This window comes from Centropristis striata, chromosome 9, assembly GCF_030273125.1.
Source record: "Centropristis striata isolate RG_2023a ecotype Rhode Island chromosome 9, C.striata_1.0, whole genome shotgun sequence".
In the NCBI taxonomy this organism is placed as follows: Eukaryota; Metazoa; Chordata; class Actinopteri; order Perciformes; family Serranidae; genus Centropristis; species Centropristis striata.
In genome coordinates, this window is record NC_081525.1 from 19,456,746 (window position 1) to 19,472,611 (window position 15,866).

The 15,866-nt window shown below is 37.7% G+C and overlaps 2 protein-coding genes across 3 annotated transcripts; both read left to right on the top strand.

Annotated features, from left to right (window-relative positions):
- The first annotated feature begins 5,228 nt into the window (after nt 1-5,228).
- srd5a3 (steroid 5 alpha-reductase 3) lies at nt 5,229-7,709 on the top strand. Of its 2 annotated transcripts, none has more exons than XM_059341414.1 (5): nt 5,229-5,491; nt 5,716-5,867; nt 5,937-6,122; nt 6,205-6,330; nt 7,059-7,709. In XM_059341414.1, exons 1-5 carry the CDS (start codon nt 5,268-5,270, stop codon nt 7,316-7,318), a joined length of 948 nt encoding a protein of 315 aa, XP_059197397.1. In that variant the 5' UTR covers nt 5,229-5,267; the 3' UTR covers nt 7,319-7,709. The 2 variants fall into 2 exon arrangements, with proteins under 2 accessions (XP_059197397.1, XP_059197398.1); XM_059341415.1 differs by having other exon boundaries at nt 5,937-6,062.
- Nucleotides 7,710-9,214: 1,505 nt separating this feature from the next.
- On the top strand, nt 9,215-15,608 carry tmem165 (transmembrane protein 165). The gene is made up of 6 exons (XM_059340566.1): nt 9,215-9,597; nt 10,614-10,839; nt 10,925-11,100; nt 12,717-12,899; nt 13,103-13,208; nt 13,949-15,608. Exons 1-6 carry the CDS (start codon nt 9,448-9,450, stop codon nt 14,023-14,025), a joined length of 918 nt encoding a protein of 305 aa, XP_059196549.1. The 5' UTR covers nt 9,215-9,447; the 3' UTR covers nt 14,026-15,608.
- The last annotated feature ends 258 nt before the right edge of the window (nt 15,609-15,866 follow it).

Consider the following 15,866-nt stretch of genomic DNA (forward strand, 5'->3'; position numbering starts at 1 on the left):
TAAAATACATGTATAATATTTACCTGAAATGTAGTTTTAGAAGTAGCACTGAATTAACCCTCTTGTTATGTTCGTTTTTCCAGGAACAGCAATAATCCGGGGCATGTTTAACTCTCCAAAAGTGTCAGAAACTAAAAATTCCCAATAAACATTGTTTATATTTTATGCTTAACTCCATTACTAACCATTTCAATATTTAGTGCAATGGTGTTCTTTACCTCTCAAAGATCATGGTTCAATGAGGATAATTCACTCGTTTTTAATTTTTTTTAAATGCATGTTAAAAAGTGTTTTTATTTAAATTGGAACGTATAAAGTACAATGTTTTTTAAATGATGTTGAATTTTTTTAAAACATTTTTTTTTACATTTAAAAATGTTTTCTTTTTAAGAAAAAACACTTTTAATTATTATTTTTTTTACATTTTTAAACTTTGAAATGGGTCAATTTGACCCAAAGCATAAGAGGAGGGTTAAATTACTGAAGAAAATGATTTATTATTAAATTATAAGAAAATTACTTTGGTAAAGCCTAAGTACCTCAAAATTATCCTGAAGTACAAGACTTGAGTAAATGCATTTAATTACTTGCAACTAATAAAATTCAACTAATAAAAAAAAAAGTTCTAAACAATGTATTGTCTTTTTAGAATATTTATTACATGTGCGTAATGTCTGAATGTCTTTTTTAAGCGCCTTATATATGAGAAGCACACGTATATTCTGTTGTATATATTTTTTAATACAATGACAATAAAGGAAATCTTGAAATCTTGAAATTAGAATAAAATGGATTCATTTGTGTTTGATGGATATAAATCCAATAATCATTCACTTTTAGCTCAGTTTTTGGCCTCCACCAGTTCCTGAAGGAAATATCTGGCTCCTTAGCTGCTGAGCTCTAACCAACCAGCTCCAAACTGTAAATTTTAACTTTGTTTGTGTACCGGTTATCAATTCTAAAATGGCACTTTGCACAACTGTAACTCTTTGCGACAAAAGAGTATGATAATGTCATATTTAGTCTCTTCTTCTGGGGCTAAATAAATAAATGGATCTAGTTTTATCACCTGTCTGTGAAGATTTGGAAGTTAGAGCTCAAATTGTCAGATAATTTGGGACCATGCCAACACATGCCAGGAAAGCAGGGAGCAGCATTTCACCTGCTGAGGAGGAGAAGGTGTGTTTTGATGCTGGCATGGATTCAGCAGGGCGTTAGGCGTAGGGAGATGTATGTTATGTGCTACTACATCCGCATGTTTCCTGGCCTGGTCACTTCTACAGGGACTCTCTGCCCACTAAACCGCCTACCCTCCTCCTAACCACCACTTCCTGGAGGGCCCTCTACACCAACTACACCTCTGGAAAAACTGGAAACAGAAAACATTTTCCATTTTCTATCTGCTTTTGTTTTCCACATTCAACATGAGGTGACAGCTTGGAGTCTGACTCACTCAAAAACAAAGAGAAAAACAAAAGATGATTTTTAAAGAATCTGGGGGAAACACATGAGGAGGAAGTTTATATTCATAAACTATTTGTATATTTGGGCCTTAATATAGATGGTCAATATCTGCAATAAATAGATTCAAACAGTGTTTGTGTTAAAATCACATTTAAAAACAATTACTATTCAAAAATAGTAAGAAAAAAACTGTGAACTGTCTGCACTCTTTGTGTTTGTGCTCTGAGATATCTGACAGGAGGGATTTCAAAGGTCAGTGTCGCACAATTCAATACAGAAAGATATGGGCACAGATAGAGGGAGAGAGAGAGAGAGAGAGAGACAGAGAGAGAGAGAGAGAGAGAGAGAGAGAGAGAGAGCGAGAGAGAGACTGGGAGGGGTTAGTCCACTCTGCATTGTTGTAACTGATGCAGAAAAAAGGGAACAGTTGCTGCCATCTGGGAGAGGATATATAACAGAACACTTGAAACAAGATAAGTTTTTATAGGACTAATGTAGAAATCAAAGGAAAGATGTAATGGGCAATAACTGCCATATGAGAGCAGTGCAGAGTGGCGGCAAGTTGGACATACACAAGGACTCACATGCACGAGCATTTGGGCCAACCCCCACAACCATTTGTTGTTGTTTGTTGAGAAGAAAGAACAGAGAATCTCGGATTTGAACACAAAGAGGGAGCAGGACTTCATTATCTAGTCAAGACACCATTAATCTGCTATATAATTACATTGTAAATAGTTAACTGCTATATTAGAGTTCTGAACGTCATGTACAGCCCCTTATAACAGTAATTTCACACAGGACACAAACAGCGGTCTTCAGGATAAAAGCCCCTTGTTTTTGGCCCATCTACAGCCAGTAGAGGTCACCACCTAACAATACACATTGGGTTAGATAGATATAATGTAGTGCATTACTTTTCATAGGTATACGTGGGAACAGCGTGACAGCCTGCAGGAGTGGTATTAAACTTCCTTCCAAAATCAAATGAGAAAAGTGTGCATTCATTTGACACCTGAAAGAATCAATAGAGTGAGAAAAATGTCCAGGAGGCTTCGGTCAAAGGATCTCAGGTCACAATGACACATTTAAATGCAACTGTTGCATTTTTCCAGATTACATGCAAGCTTGCAGATACAGTGTTTAAGAAACTCAGGGTGTCTGTGTGCACCATGCATGTGTGCTAAATGAAGCCCTCCTCTTTGATATTTTGGATTATTTTCCCTCTGACTTCGTCTGAATCTATAAATACTGATTTGAATCTGGTGCAACACAAATCGTATTTCATGGTATTCTACAGTGCCCATGGAGCAACAGCATAACTGCAATCTTTTGCGGGGGCCTAAAGGGGGTCCCGCTCCTGCCAGTGTCAGAAGATAGAGGACACTGAGGACAGAGAAGGGAGGGAAGCAGGAAACAGTCCACACTTCCTCAGACAGGATACCGTGCTCCTCTAAGAGGCATCCTGGAATCTAATGCCTCAAAGGCTTTAACCAAGTCATTCACACAAACACAATTCTTTTCCTTTGACACAGTAGTGCATTGTGGAGAGGAGGAACACACAGGGTGAGAACTGCGAGCGGAAAGCTCAGCAAAAAACTGAGCATGAGTGAAGCATTAAGAGCACAAGGTCAGCCAACATCAGGTTTGATCAAAGTGTGAAGATTTTTATTCCAGAGAACTGCTTTGAACAGTCACTCACACTTAAAACAGCAGTGCACACACATGCACCTTCCTCTCTGCTGCCACTTACATACAAAACATGTGACGATGAGGTTATAGCTAATAAAACAACACATCAAGTCATATTCGAGTTTAAATTATCAGTTGATTGATTCTTTTGTCATATAGGTAATTGACAGAAAATTCACACGCAGCTAATATGATAATCAAGTAATTTATTGAGATTATTCCAGTTATATTTAAATATGGATGGTATCTTATTTTATGATATTATCACAGAATTATTATCTTTGGGATATGGACACCTGGTTAGATAAACGAACAATCTGAATATATCAATTTGGGCTTTGAGAAATTCTTACAGGGTTTTTATAGTCTATTTACATTTTATTAATCAATAAATAAATGTGACCACACAAATAATCTTACTTCGAGGAAAATAATAAAGATAAGCACTTCATTAGCTGAAATTTTATTTCATAACTGCCTTTTCCTTAATTTAATCCATTTATTGTACCTTTTTATGTATAAATTCCATATACTTTTTTTCTTAATATCCTATCTTATCTACTTATTTTCACTCCTTCTTTATCTATTTATTTTTATTATTCTTATTCGTATTATTTATTTATATATATATATATATATATATATATATATATATATATATATATATATATATATATATATATATATATATATAAATAATTTTGATTTATTTTCCCTTTCTTTTCATTTCTATATTTATCTATTCTCCCCTCATGTTTTGTGTGTTAATGTTTATTATGATGTCACTTATTACAAGTCCTAAAGTTTAAAAATGTTTGTTTGTAAAATTATTAAAATGCTAAAAAAATTTTAAAAATAAAAATCATAAAATGATATCCATGTCAATATGATGTCCATAATATGAATTGTTATTCCACTGCTGCATTAACTTTGTGTTTTCAAAGTCAAACTGATGTTTAGAGCAGTGATTCCCAACCGCTGTTCCGCGGCACACAAGTGTGCCGTGAGAAATCGGTGTTCCGTGGAAGATTATCCAATTTCACCTGATTGGTACTCTTAGTGAGCGGAATGAAGTGAGAGGCAGAACAATTAAATGCTCTTCCAACAGAGAGCAGTGTATCAGCGCGATATGTCCAGCAGCTGGAATAGTGTTGCCAATTTAGCGACTTTGTCGATATATTTAGCAACTATTCAGACCCCTCCAGTGACTATTTTTCAAAAAAGCGACTTGCGACAAATCTAGCGACTTTTTCTGGTGTTATTGGAGTCTTTTGGAGAGTCCTTCCAGCGTGTGCTGCCATGGGCCCGTCCCAAAGCACTTACAAGCGGCCCAGTCATCCCGCAGCAGTCTCTCCCAGCTGCAGTCAGAGCAGAGATGTTAACCCCTCAGCGTCCAGTCTGCAAATAAATCGTGCATGTGCAAAGTCGCCACTGGCTACCGTACAGTCTGTTTTGGATCACTTTTGCCAGTTCCTAGGCCAGATAAAGGAGGAGGGTTGGAATTGTGACAGATGACACATGCAGTTCTAAACATATTTAGGGTGTTTTTTACTGTCTTTTTGACATTTTTGTTTGGTGGTATGCCGTGTGATTTTTCTAATGTAAAATATGTGCTGTGGCACAAAAGAAGTTGGGAAACACTGGTTTAGAGAGGCATAGTCATGACACGTGGACATAAACCTTTGTTAGATAAATAGCTACTAAGTTATTAAATAAAAACAAAAAGTATATCATTGCACTATGTTTCAACAGAAAATGTATTTAAAACTATTCAACTTATCTGTAGAACTGTTTTGTATCTGACTGGATGGTCCCTGCTCTCATGTTGGATCCTCTTGTTACAGTCAGCGGTGAAATTCACGTGCTGCCACCTGCTGTATCATTTTCCCACACTGTTTACTGAGTACGAAATCAAAGTGAAAAGCTTTTCTCGGGACGCTGACTATACCGTATTTCACACAAGAACCGATCTTTCATTTACTGCGATTAAATATTTACCTGGCATTTCCTTTCGCCAATTTAATCCGGAACTATTGTGACCCGGCGGTTTCCGACGGTCTCTTTTCAGCGTCGCACACAACATTGCGCACAACCACCGGCTGCGCTTGAAAATGATTTGGGGATCAGTTTCTTTGAGCTTTACTGATATTTTATGGGGGTTTCTGGCTTTGTGTTTCCTTGTAGCTTTCTGCGCTCACAAAATCTCACAACACCTGCCGATAAGATATAAAACATTTCGTGTTTACGTGTTATTTCAGGATCTTATTCGGTACGGAAAAACAAAACAAAGCCTCAAACGGGAGGACTGGCTGCGTGCGTTTGATGTCCCAAAAAGGTAACTGTCATAAAGGAAAACAAGCTATAGACAAACGTGATAAACTGCGCTATTATGCATTTGTATCTTGACTGAATAGTTTACACCTGTGTAGTATTCTTAACTAAAGTTTAGGGGCTAGTTTCATTGTTTAATTCCTAAAAACTCAAACGTGTCGTTGCTTATTAAGTTGTACACACACACATACACCCATCATCACATGGTCCTCTTTTTTTTCACTTCAGGTGGTTTTGGCACTTCTATGCCATCTCTGTTGGTTGGAATAGTCTTCTTCTGATCTTCTACCTGAACTTCATATTCCAGCAGCAGTCATACCCATCATGGCTGACTGTAATATTGGACATTTTGGCAGGTTTACCAAGCACTGACAGTCAAGGTAGGCTCTTATAGAGCTTGTGTTTTCCTGTTTCATTCACACTGGAACTTACGTTTATACTGTCTTCAGTTCCACAGCTGTCTACTGTGCTGGTGCTGGTGCTGCTTTGCGTCCACTCCCTCAGGAGGCTGCTGGAGTGCCTGTTTGTCAGTGTTTTCTCTGATGGAGCCATACATTTGGTGCAGTATGTGTTCGGTGTGTGCTATTACATCGTACTGGGGTTAACGGTGCTCTGCTCGGATCGTTTGGGAAAAGGTTGAACTGAAGTCAGACCTCTCTACATGTGCTATTCACTGGTTCTGCTACGTGGTATTGATGTTTGTGATTCTCTTTGTAGGGACTGGAACGCTCCTCTCTCAGCTGGACTGGTTCCATGTGGGTGGGAGCGCACTTTTTATTGGGGCCTCACTGATACAGCATCAGTCCATGGTCCTGCTGGCCAGGCTTCGTACTGGAAAGTCTGGTTTGTAGCTGTCTTTGTTTAAACAAACACTTCAACTGCACAATTACCATTTATATATCAAGACGAAAACTTTTTTTTTCTTGTATGCCATCACTGTGAATCAAGAATCCAAAAAAGGAAATTAATTCCTGATCATTTGAAGCAATAAGGTGGCTGCATTTAACAACAGCAAAACATTATCAAGATAAGATAAGACAGAACTTTATTCATCCCAAAGAAAATTCTGGTTCCAGATTGTTCCAAAGTTACAAAAACAATCACAACATAGGATTATATAAGAAAAACAATGAACAAAATAGGTAACAATAACAATATATAATATAAATATAACAATATAAAAATAAATAAAGTGTCAAAGGAGTAAAGTGGTTAGAGTGCAGATGACATGGCACAATGTAATTTACAGATATATTGCACGTGATAATGACCATAGTATAGTCTGTGGTGTTTAAAATGGTATTGCACGTGATGTTAATAATATTCAGTCTGATATATTAGCTTTTCTCCCTGCAGAAAGGGAGGAAAACATACAAACTTTCAGACAACTAATACAGTATAATTCAAGTCTCATTTACCCACTGCTATGTTGTTTCGCTATACTTATATAGCTTTGCTGTGGCCCTTCATTTACTTCCATATTTTTACTTCAGTCCATGTGAATTGTGACTTAAACTACTGGTCTATCACTTACATGGGGACTGACATGTGTCTGTTGTGATGCCTTTCAGGGACAGTGGAGACGCTGGCTCACAGAGTGCCAGAGGGAGGCGGGTTCAAGCTGGTGTCATGCCCGCATTACTTTGCTGAGCTGCTGATTTACGTCTCACTAAGCTTAGTTTTCGGAGGCCTGTCTCTCACCTGGTGGCTCGTTGTCTTTTATGTGCTTTTCAACCAGGCTCTGGCAGCACAGCTTTGTCATGATCTGTATATGAGCAAATATGAGTCATACCCAAGGGGAAGAAAAGCATTTATACCTTTTGTGCTGTGAGGACTTGTCACTGTAAAGTCCTAGAAAAAATTTGTCAGATGTTTGGAGATCTGAAGGTGTGGAAGTAAAACTCACCTCATTGCAGCATTGATTGACGAGGTGCTCTCGACCCAGTGAAGCTGCTTGATAGCCAACAGGAAGTTGGCAGAGACATTCTTCTACAGCAGAAGTCTCTTCAAGTGAAAGGTGAGCTGTTTCTGAAAGACTGATGTGAAGAAATGAGCAATGACACAAATTAGTTTTTCATTGCAAGACCTTGTTTTTATTATAATAATGTGCATTCATGTCATGACACATATTACAAGAAACAAATCTATCTCGTTAGAGCTCATAAGTTCTGTTGTTAAATTAAGGAAGTTTTAAATGCTTATTTGATAAAAGAAAAGTTTTATGTGAGGCTTTGACTGAATATTTTTCTTGGTACAACACCATATAAAATGTCATCTCCATAATAACATGTAAGCTTATATTTTATAAAACAAAGATTTTGTTATATTATGTGGGTATGTAACAATAAAAGAGAAATATATATATATATATATGTGTGTATATATATATATGTATATATATATGTGTATATATATATATATATGTATATGTATATATATATATATATATATATATATATATATATATATATATATATATATATATGTAGTATATTGTAACAAAGTGTTGTTTGTAACCGACAAAATTGAATTAATAAAAGAAACTGAGAAGCTTTCCCTTCATGGTGATGATACCAATATTCTGCTGTTATTTATTTTATTTTTTTTAAACTAAAAAAACAAAACATTGGGAAGTTGTTTTTGGATGCACAAACTACAACATGAAATCAATTGTGTTGTAATTTCCTACTACACTTATACCCAATAAAAAGACAAACAGCATGGGAGGTGAATGTGAAATTACTTTCTATACGTATTTATTTCAATTATTCACTTATTAATTTATTATCTGTAACTGCTCATCCTAACTACAGTCATGGGAAGCCAAGCCAACATTAATTATTTTGTCTATATTTGATGTTTATACTAGAGGCCGAGAATTATTCTGGAATCCTATGGGTCAAAGGATTTGTATGAGATCTCAATTAAATTTAAGATTAAGATTTCCTTTTTAAGTCCCACAAGGGGGAAATTTCAAGAATAACAGCAGCAAAGTGGAGAGCAAAAAAAACAACAATAAATAGCGGTATAAACTGAGTAAATATGAGAGGTATATGCAAATAATTAAATAAAACATATAAAGTATTAACAATTTACAGTATAAACAAGTGGGAATATAAAATGACTTTCAAGGATTGAACTCCTTTTAAACCTTATTAGCCTCAAATTTTGATTGACAATGATATTGTCCAATCACTGAGCTGTCCTGTGTCTACGTCATCCCACATGTGACGTCACTTCATTTCCGGTCCAATCATCTCTTTGGTTTGGTCCAATCACCTCTTTGGTTTGGTCCTTAACGAAGCACCGAGGGAATAAATAATCAATCAGTGGACATTGGAAGAGGGAAATAAAAGGGAGACATTTATACAAACTGTATTAAAAAAAAGTGTAGTAGGGGAGGCAGGGTGTTATGGTGATAATAGAACAGAACAAGACATTATAAGTAAACTAAGAATAGGGCACAGTAGGTTGAATAACACCATTAATATAATAGGAAAACATGCACTGGTCAGTGGGGAGAGGGCGACAGTAGAACATGTGGTAACAACGTGTCCTGAGTATGAAAGGGAGAGGGAAAGGATGAAGGTAGAGATGCAGAAGGCAGCTTTAAGAGGAGAAAGTTGTGGCCAGTTAACTGACTAATTCAAAGAATATAACAGAAGGAAAGTATGGAAGAAGTTAAGTCCAGCAGATGGCGGTAAATGCAACGAAAAGGACGCCAACTGCCAATAAACACCAAAGCAGAAGAAGAAGCATCGAGGTTTTAACTTCCGCCCTGAGTTGCCTCGGTGGTCGGTGTGATCGTGACGTGTATTACCGAGGAGTTCCTCAAATTGTACAGCTAACAGTTATGTGCCTACAATGAAGTTAGACTGTTTAGTTACCTTTGATATTAAATGATTCACGGAGGACAAATTAAAGCGCAAACTGTGTCTGGTAGGTATTTTGGGAGCCATAATGCCTCTCCTGGTCGGCGGAGAGGACCGACGGGCTGATAGAAATGTGATGCGCGTCTTGTTTCTGCTCGCCACCGTGTTGTTGTTGTCGGTCGGAGTTGCTGCTGTTCCAGAGGAAAACAAACCTGTCCAAGAGCAACCCCCTCAAGAGGTAAAAGCTTTTACTTCAATATTGTCAAGTAAACATGTTATCTTCGTCGGTAGGAAGGGTTTTTGACCGTTGTTTGCTAGCGCCTCCGAGCTAGCCAGCTCATGCTAACTGAGGTACATACCACATTGTGTTCCGGGTGGCCAAAGTTAGTCTTCCTTTATGCGATATGGCGAGCACAGCAAACGTTTGAAGTAAAGTTGAGATGACATGACAGTCCTTAAGGGCGTTAGCACGCGTGTTGACGTGTAGCCACCACTTCTGTTTACATTTTGATAATTTTCTTAAAGAATGCTAGTAATACCAGCCATGCATTCAACATTTATTATAACGTCACCCTGTTAAAATACTTATTTTTTCAACTTAACAAAAAGTGTAACATATGACATTTATTGATCATTTCACTCAAAAAGGATGTAACAAAGGATGGCTATTGGCATAGTAATAACACTGTGTGTAAATTATGTAACTTAAGAGAAATAAATGACTTTTTTGAACATGCCTTTGTGACTTAAGCAAGATATGGTAACACTTTATTTTGAAGGTGTCTTATTTTGAAGGAGTCACACAAGCCTGTCAGAAACATGACATGATAAGTATCATGAGCATTAATGTTACTTCAAAGTGTCATTAATGTTCAGGACACATCCCATGTCATGTTTATGACACGCTCATGTCACTCTTATGTAGACACCTTCAAAATAAAGTCTTACCATATCTTGCTTAAGTCACAAAGACATGTTCAAAAAATTGCCTAAGTCACATTTTATTTTGACTTAGGCATAATAAATCTGCTTAAGTCACAAACTTGACATAGGCCATTATTTTAAAGGGGTAAAATCACATGATCTGATCAACTGAGGATGTAGGCGATTTTACCATAGGTGGTTGGCGTCATGAGGAGATGATTTAGGCAAAAAAACAAAACAATTTTGACAAAAGAGGACTTGGGTGATTATTTTAACAGTGTGACAATTAATTGTATGGTGATTTACACTGTGTGTTACTGGTCTTTGCAGAAAGCCGCTAGTCCCCATCCAATAGGCCCAGTAATTTCTGAAGATGACTCCAGCAAAGGAAACCTGGGTTTCATCCATGCCTTTGTGGCCTCTATCTCTGTCATCATCGTCTCTGAGTTGGGAGATAAGACTTTTTTCATTGCAGCCATCATGGCCATGCGTTACAACCGTCTCACCGTGCTGGCAGGTGCCATGCTGGCTCTGGGACTCATGACCTGTCTGTCTGGTTAGTAGAAGTAAATACTAATGTAGAGTTATGCCTTCATCTCTTGTTGAGTAGTAATGAAGTAACGGTTGGATTCTTCCCCCAGTGCTGTTTGGCTATGCCACCACCATCATCCCTAGAATCTACACTTACTATGTGTCCACCGCCCTGTTTGCCATCTTTGGTGTGCGCATGCTGAGAGAGGGGCTGAGAATGAGTCCAGATGAAGGCCAGGAGGAGCTGGAGGAGGTGCAGGCAGAGATTAAGAAGAAGGATGAAGAGGTGAGACAAGTTTTTACTTTAAGACCTAGAAAGAAACTCTTACTGTTGACAGATCAAGTTATACAGCTCCAGTGTGACTTTAAGTCATTACTAATAATAAAAATACATAATTTATTTAAAAAAGCCTCATCCGAATAATTTGTGAACTCACAAACTGTTCACCATACTTTGATAACAAGAAAAGATCTCTCATGGTGTTGAATAATATTGTATGTGCACATGGGGACAATACTGAAATACTGTTTCATGTATTTCTGAAGATTTAAATGTGAAATTGCTGGAATACAAAGTCAATGCATTTTGCATTTTGAAACAGCTGCAGTGTTAAAACTATTTTTATCACCAGGCTTTTGATGTGACTTTTCCCTTACATCTCAAAACTGGACCAACTGACTGCAGTTGCAAATGCTTCGACATATTTTGGGAATCCTATCCTTTATGGGTGGCCACATCTCTCGACCATGTACTTATCTAATATTGCTAACCATAACAGACAGAGGCAAGAGTTCCCGATATTTAAGAGGCTGGAAACTGTATTTTCTGACATTTTTGCATGAAAACTATCCTATCCTAGACTATCCTTATAGTTTGCAGAAATGGCTCTGTCGACTAATTGTTGCAGCTCGAGTTAAGAACCAGTTACAAATTATCCAATACATCACAATGAAATGCTGTGCCCGCTGGAAATTTGCAAACTTGTTTCGACCTAATACAGTCTTCCCAACCGAACAGTGTGTTTGTTACAGAGGGTAAATATCATCGTATTATAACATTTAGCCACACATACAGGCCTTAATCTTCCCTAAGAAAAAACCTAAATGAAGACGATTTCAGACACAGAGATAATAGAATAGTTGCACTGACACTGAAAACTTGTGCAGGCCTACTTTTTTCCATACAGAAAATTGATCAGGAATCAATGGTAGAATTGGAACAATAAGCAGACTGAAAAGGGACTGTGTATCAATAAAATGTGATCATCAACCCCAATCACTAGTCCTGTGAAGTAGGCCAATCCTGACATACTATGTGTGAGAGAGCCAAACATCATGCAGTTAACACAACAATGTGGGCGTTTTTTCAACAGTAACTTATTCCTCTAATTGTCACGTTTCATTAGAGCCCAGAATGTTGACTGTAGGTTGCAGGGTTCAAAATGTATGGACATTTAGTGTGTCACCATGGTTACCAAGAATGCTATTGGAGTCTCCATAAATACATTATCATAATTATTATTATGATAATTTATTATGAAAACTTTGTAAAATAGTAATTTTTGGAGATATCTTCATAAAATTTGAACTGGTAGTAGGTAATATTTTATACTTTGACCCAATTGTGTTTTCCAGCTAATAAGTCCCAGCTATAATGCTCTGCAGGCCTGGATTCACCAAAAATATTCAGGCGGATAATAAAAAACAAATCTTTCACTGTGTTTCAACTTCCATCAAACTATTCAAGAGCAGCTTTCCATTTACTTTGGGTATGTCTTTTACAGGCGTTTTAAGGTGAATTTTACAGAGTGTGAAGGAGTTAAAATATATTTTATATTTCGATATGTAAATGGAGTGTTGCGCCCAGTGTTTAATAGACTCTGTCTTGTGTTTTCTGTGCAGCTTCAGCGGTCCAAGCTGGTTAATGGGGCTCCAGATGTGGAGGCTGGATCAGGGACCGCCATGCCTCAGGGAAAATGGCACAGCTTCATCTCACCCATCTTCATCCAGGCCCTCACCCTCACCTTCCTGGCAGAGTGGGGGGACCGCTCACAGCTGACCACTATTATTCTAGCTGCCCGGGAGGTTTGTTACATTTATTCTAATATACGTGTATAGTATATTTCTTAGCATAATGCGAGTCAGAATTTACTGGCTTCCCCTATTGCACAAACTGAAAATACCCTCAGTGATGTGTAAATACATGGTAAATAAATGGTTAGGAAAGGCAATGTACCATTTTCTTTAGCATCAGCAAGAAAGACATTGTTTTGTTTTTTTATTCCCAGGATCCATTTGGAGTTGCAGTGGGTGGAACACTTGGACACTGCATGTGCACAGGACTGGCTGTGGTAGGAGGAAGAATGATTGCACAGAAAATATCGGTCAGAACAGGTGAGACTGTTTTTTGTCTTTCTTTAGGAGCAGATTTGTTAATTTTTTTACATAAGGTTATTCAATACCAACTGACCTGGACCTCACAGATAAAGTCCTGGATTTTCCTGAAGAAGAAAAAAAAATGTAAACATTTCTATTAAACTCACAGGGCCGTGTAAAAACAGTTTTGGGACGATTTTGTGATAGGGTGATTTGTTGCATTGTGTATGTTGCAATGATTTGCACATCAAGTCATCCTGTTTCAGGAGGGATTAGTCCAGACTTGCTGTGCTGTTGTCTTACACTACTAGTGGGTATGCCACCCTTAGGCCATATCAGGTCACATTTTCAAATTCTCCAGCCTTGCTTTTGATTTCAGTCACTTTTCAGGTTAGAATTGAAATCACAACATCCCTATTGTTAATCTTGGATTTTTCCTGAGTGATTTTTATTTTTCCTGCCAGATTTTCAAATGTGTTTGTCACAATCGTGTGTGGCAAAAACATTTGAAAATCTGGTGATCATTTTTGTTTTTACAGTTTCTTGCTACGATAAAGGAAACATGGCTTTCAAACTGATTGGCAGAGGGTTAATCCCCCCCCCCCCCCCCCCCCGAAAAACCAGACTCTAACACACACGAATGAGCCAACACTTGTTCAATTGTCCTTTGATCTGTAGAACAAAGAATATATACATTGGTTCTTTTTCTTTTAATCTACCCCATAATTAACTTTTTTTTTCTTGTTTTGTTTCCATAGTTACAATCATTGGAGGGATAGTTTTCCTGGCGTTCGCCTTCTCTGCCCTGTTCATCAAGCCAGATGCTGGATTGTAATTGGATGAAAGACTTTCAGGTTTTCTCTGTACATACATGTAAAATTTGGTAATGTTGCTGTAGAGAGACTGTAGTTTTGACTCTGTATGTGTCCAACAGTGTGACAGGCAAATAGAGAGCCAAAGTCCCGTCCTCCCCTCCTAGCTCTCCTCTGCTCCACTACACGCTGTAACTCATTGAGGTTGAACACTTCAACATTTTCTTGTGGTCAGTGTTTTTATTTTTATCTAGTACAGTCAGTTGCACACTTCACACAAAGCAGTAGAAACTTTCAGAAATTCTGAAGATGTTAAAGCCTCAATGAGAAGAAAACTAAGTTACAGAGGTTAGCTAGGAGCAGGGAGCAGGACTGTCGCTCTCCATATGAGCTGTGTCTCATCTCAATGTGTGAGAGAAAGAGGACTGGATTGTTACTGACTGCTGCCCTCCGACCCTTCTCTAAAAGACTCAGAGCCTGACATGCAGTACTTCCCTCACACTCAGCCATCAGTTAAACGCTGAGTCCATTTGAAAATCTTTGCCTTTTTGTTTTTCATTTTGTTTTGTTTTTGTTTTTAAATGTTTTCTTGTTAATTTGACATGAGCCCAGGTGCTGTCAGATGAGTTACTGTGAACCGAGTGGCCAGTTTCCTCTCACAGGAGTTGGCTGGTGTTGCTTGGTTTATTCCATCTTCCTCTCTGGGCGCCATTTTCTGCCACAATGCGTTAAGATGACACAATAAGCGGGCCTACTTTACATAAGATTTTATTTACCCAGTGTGAGGAAGAACGCTGAAAACAGCATATAACTAAGAAACCGTTTTAAGTTGAGGTTTTATTTCAGGCAGAAACATCTTTAAATATTTCCACTTAGTTATTCTGTTTCAGTCATCTTTATAAGAGACAGAGACCTGAACCACTAGAATACCTCTACCTACAGTATGTTGGACTATCTGTATAGATACAGTACCCAGAGAGCTACAATACAGCTTTAAATAGATTATGTGATCCTCTTCAGAATGCTAATCGCGTATTGGAGACATCGATTAGGGTACTAAATATTTCCTGCTTCCAGTTTCTGACGGTGAACAAAACATGGATCAAGAAAGGCCAGTACTCACCTATACTCTTTCTCAGTGATTAAAGCCATCATGTATGAACCTCGCTGTCTATTGTTGCAGCCCTGAATCACAAAATGATTACACCAGGCACAGGTTAAAACGACAGTCGCTACTGTGGAATTTCTCCGACTAAATCTTCCAGTATAAGTCACTCCTTTTGTCCCAAGCAGCTGTGTTGTAGTGACGGCTACACCTGAACCAGGCAATGTAAATCAAGTCTATGTTTCACCTGTCTATTTAAAACACTATTTATTTAGCTTCGGATTCTTTCCTTTTTAAGCACTTGTACTGTCAAAACAGGGAGTGGGAGAGGTCGCCACAAACAAGGAACGGAAATATTTTTTTAAAGTGAACATGCTAAAGCTGCATTGTCAATATTTGACAGGCTGTGCCCAGCTATGAAATAACTTCTGTTTGTGATACAAGTTGATGGAAATGCCTATGATTCTAAAATGCTCAATAAAAATGTCTCGTGTTGTCTGATTTCCGATCAAGTCATTTGTCCCGAATTGAACTGAATGCACACATTGAGGAGAACAAGAAAATACAGGTAAGACACTTTATTTTTTATTTTATTACAGTTTTATTTTCAAATAGGGGAGCAAATGATTGATACATTTGCCTTTTAAAAGGTTATGTTTTAATTTATGATTGGTTTGGCTCAAGAAATAAATGCAAGGCAGCAGGAACAGAAAGTGCAGAAAGCATTACTTCAGGAATTGTTACAATGCAGTAGGGAAT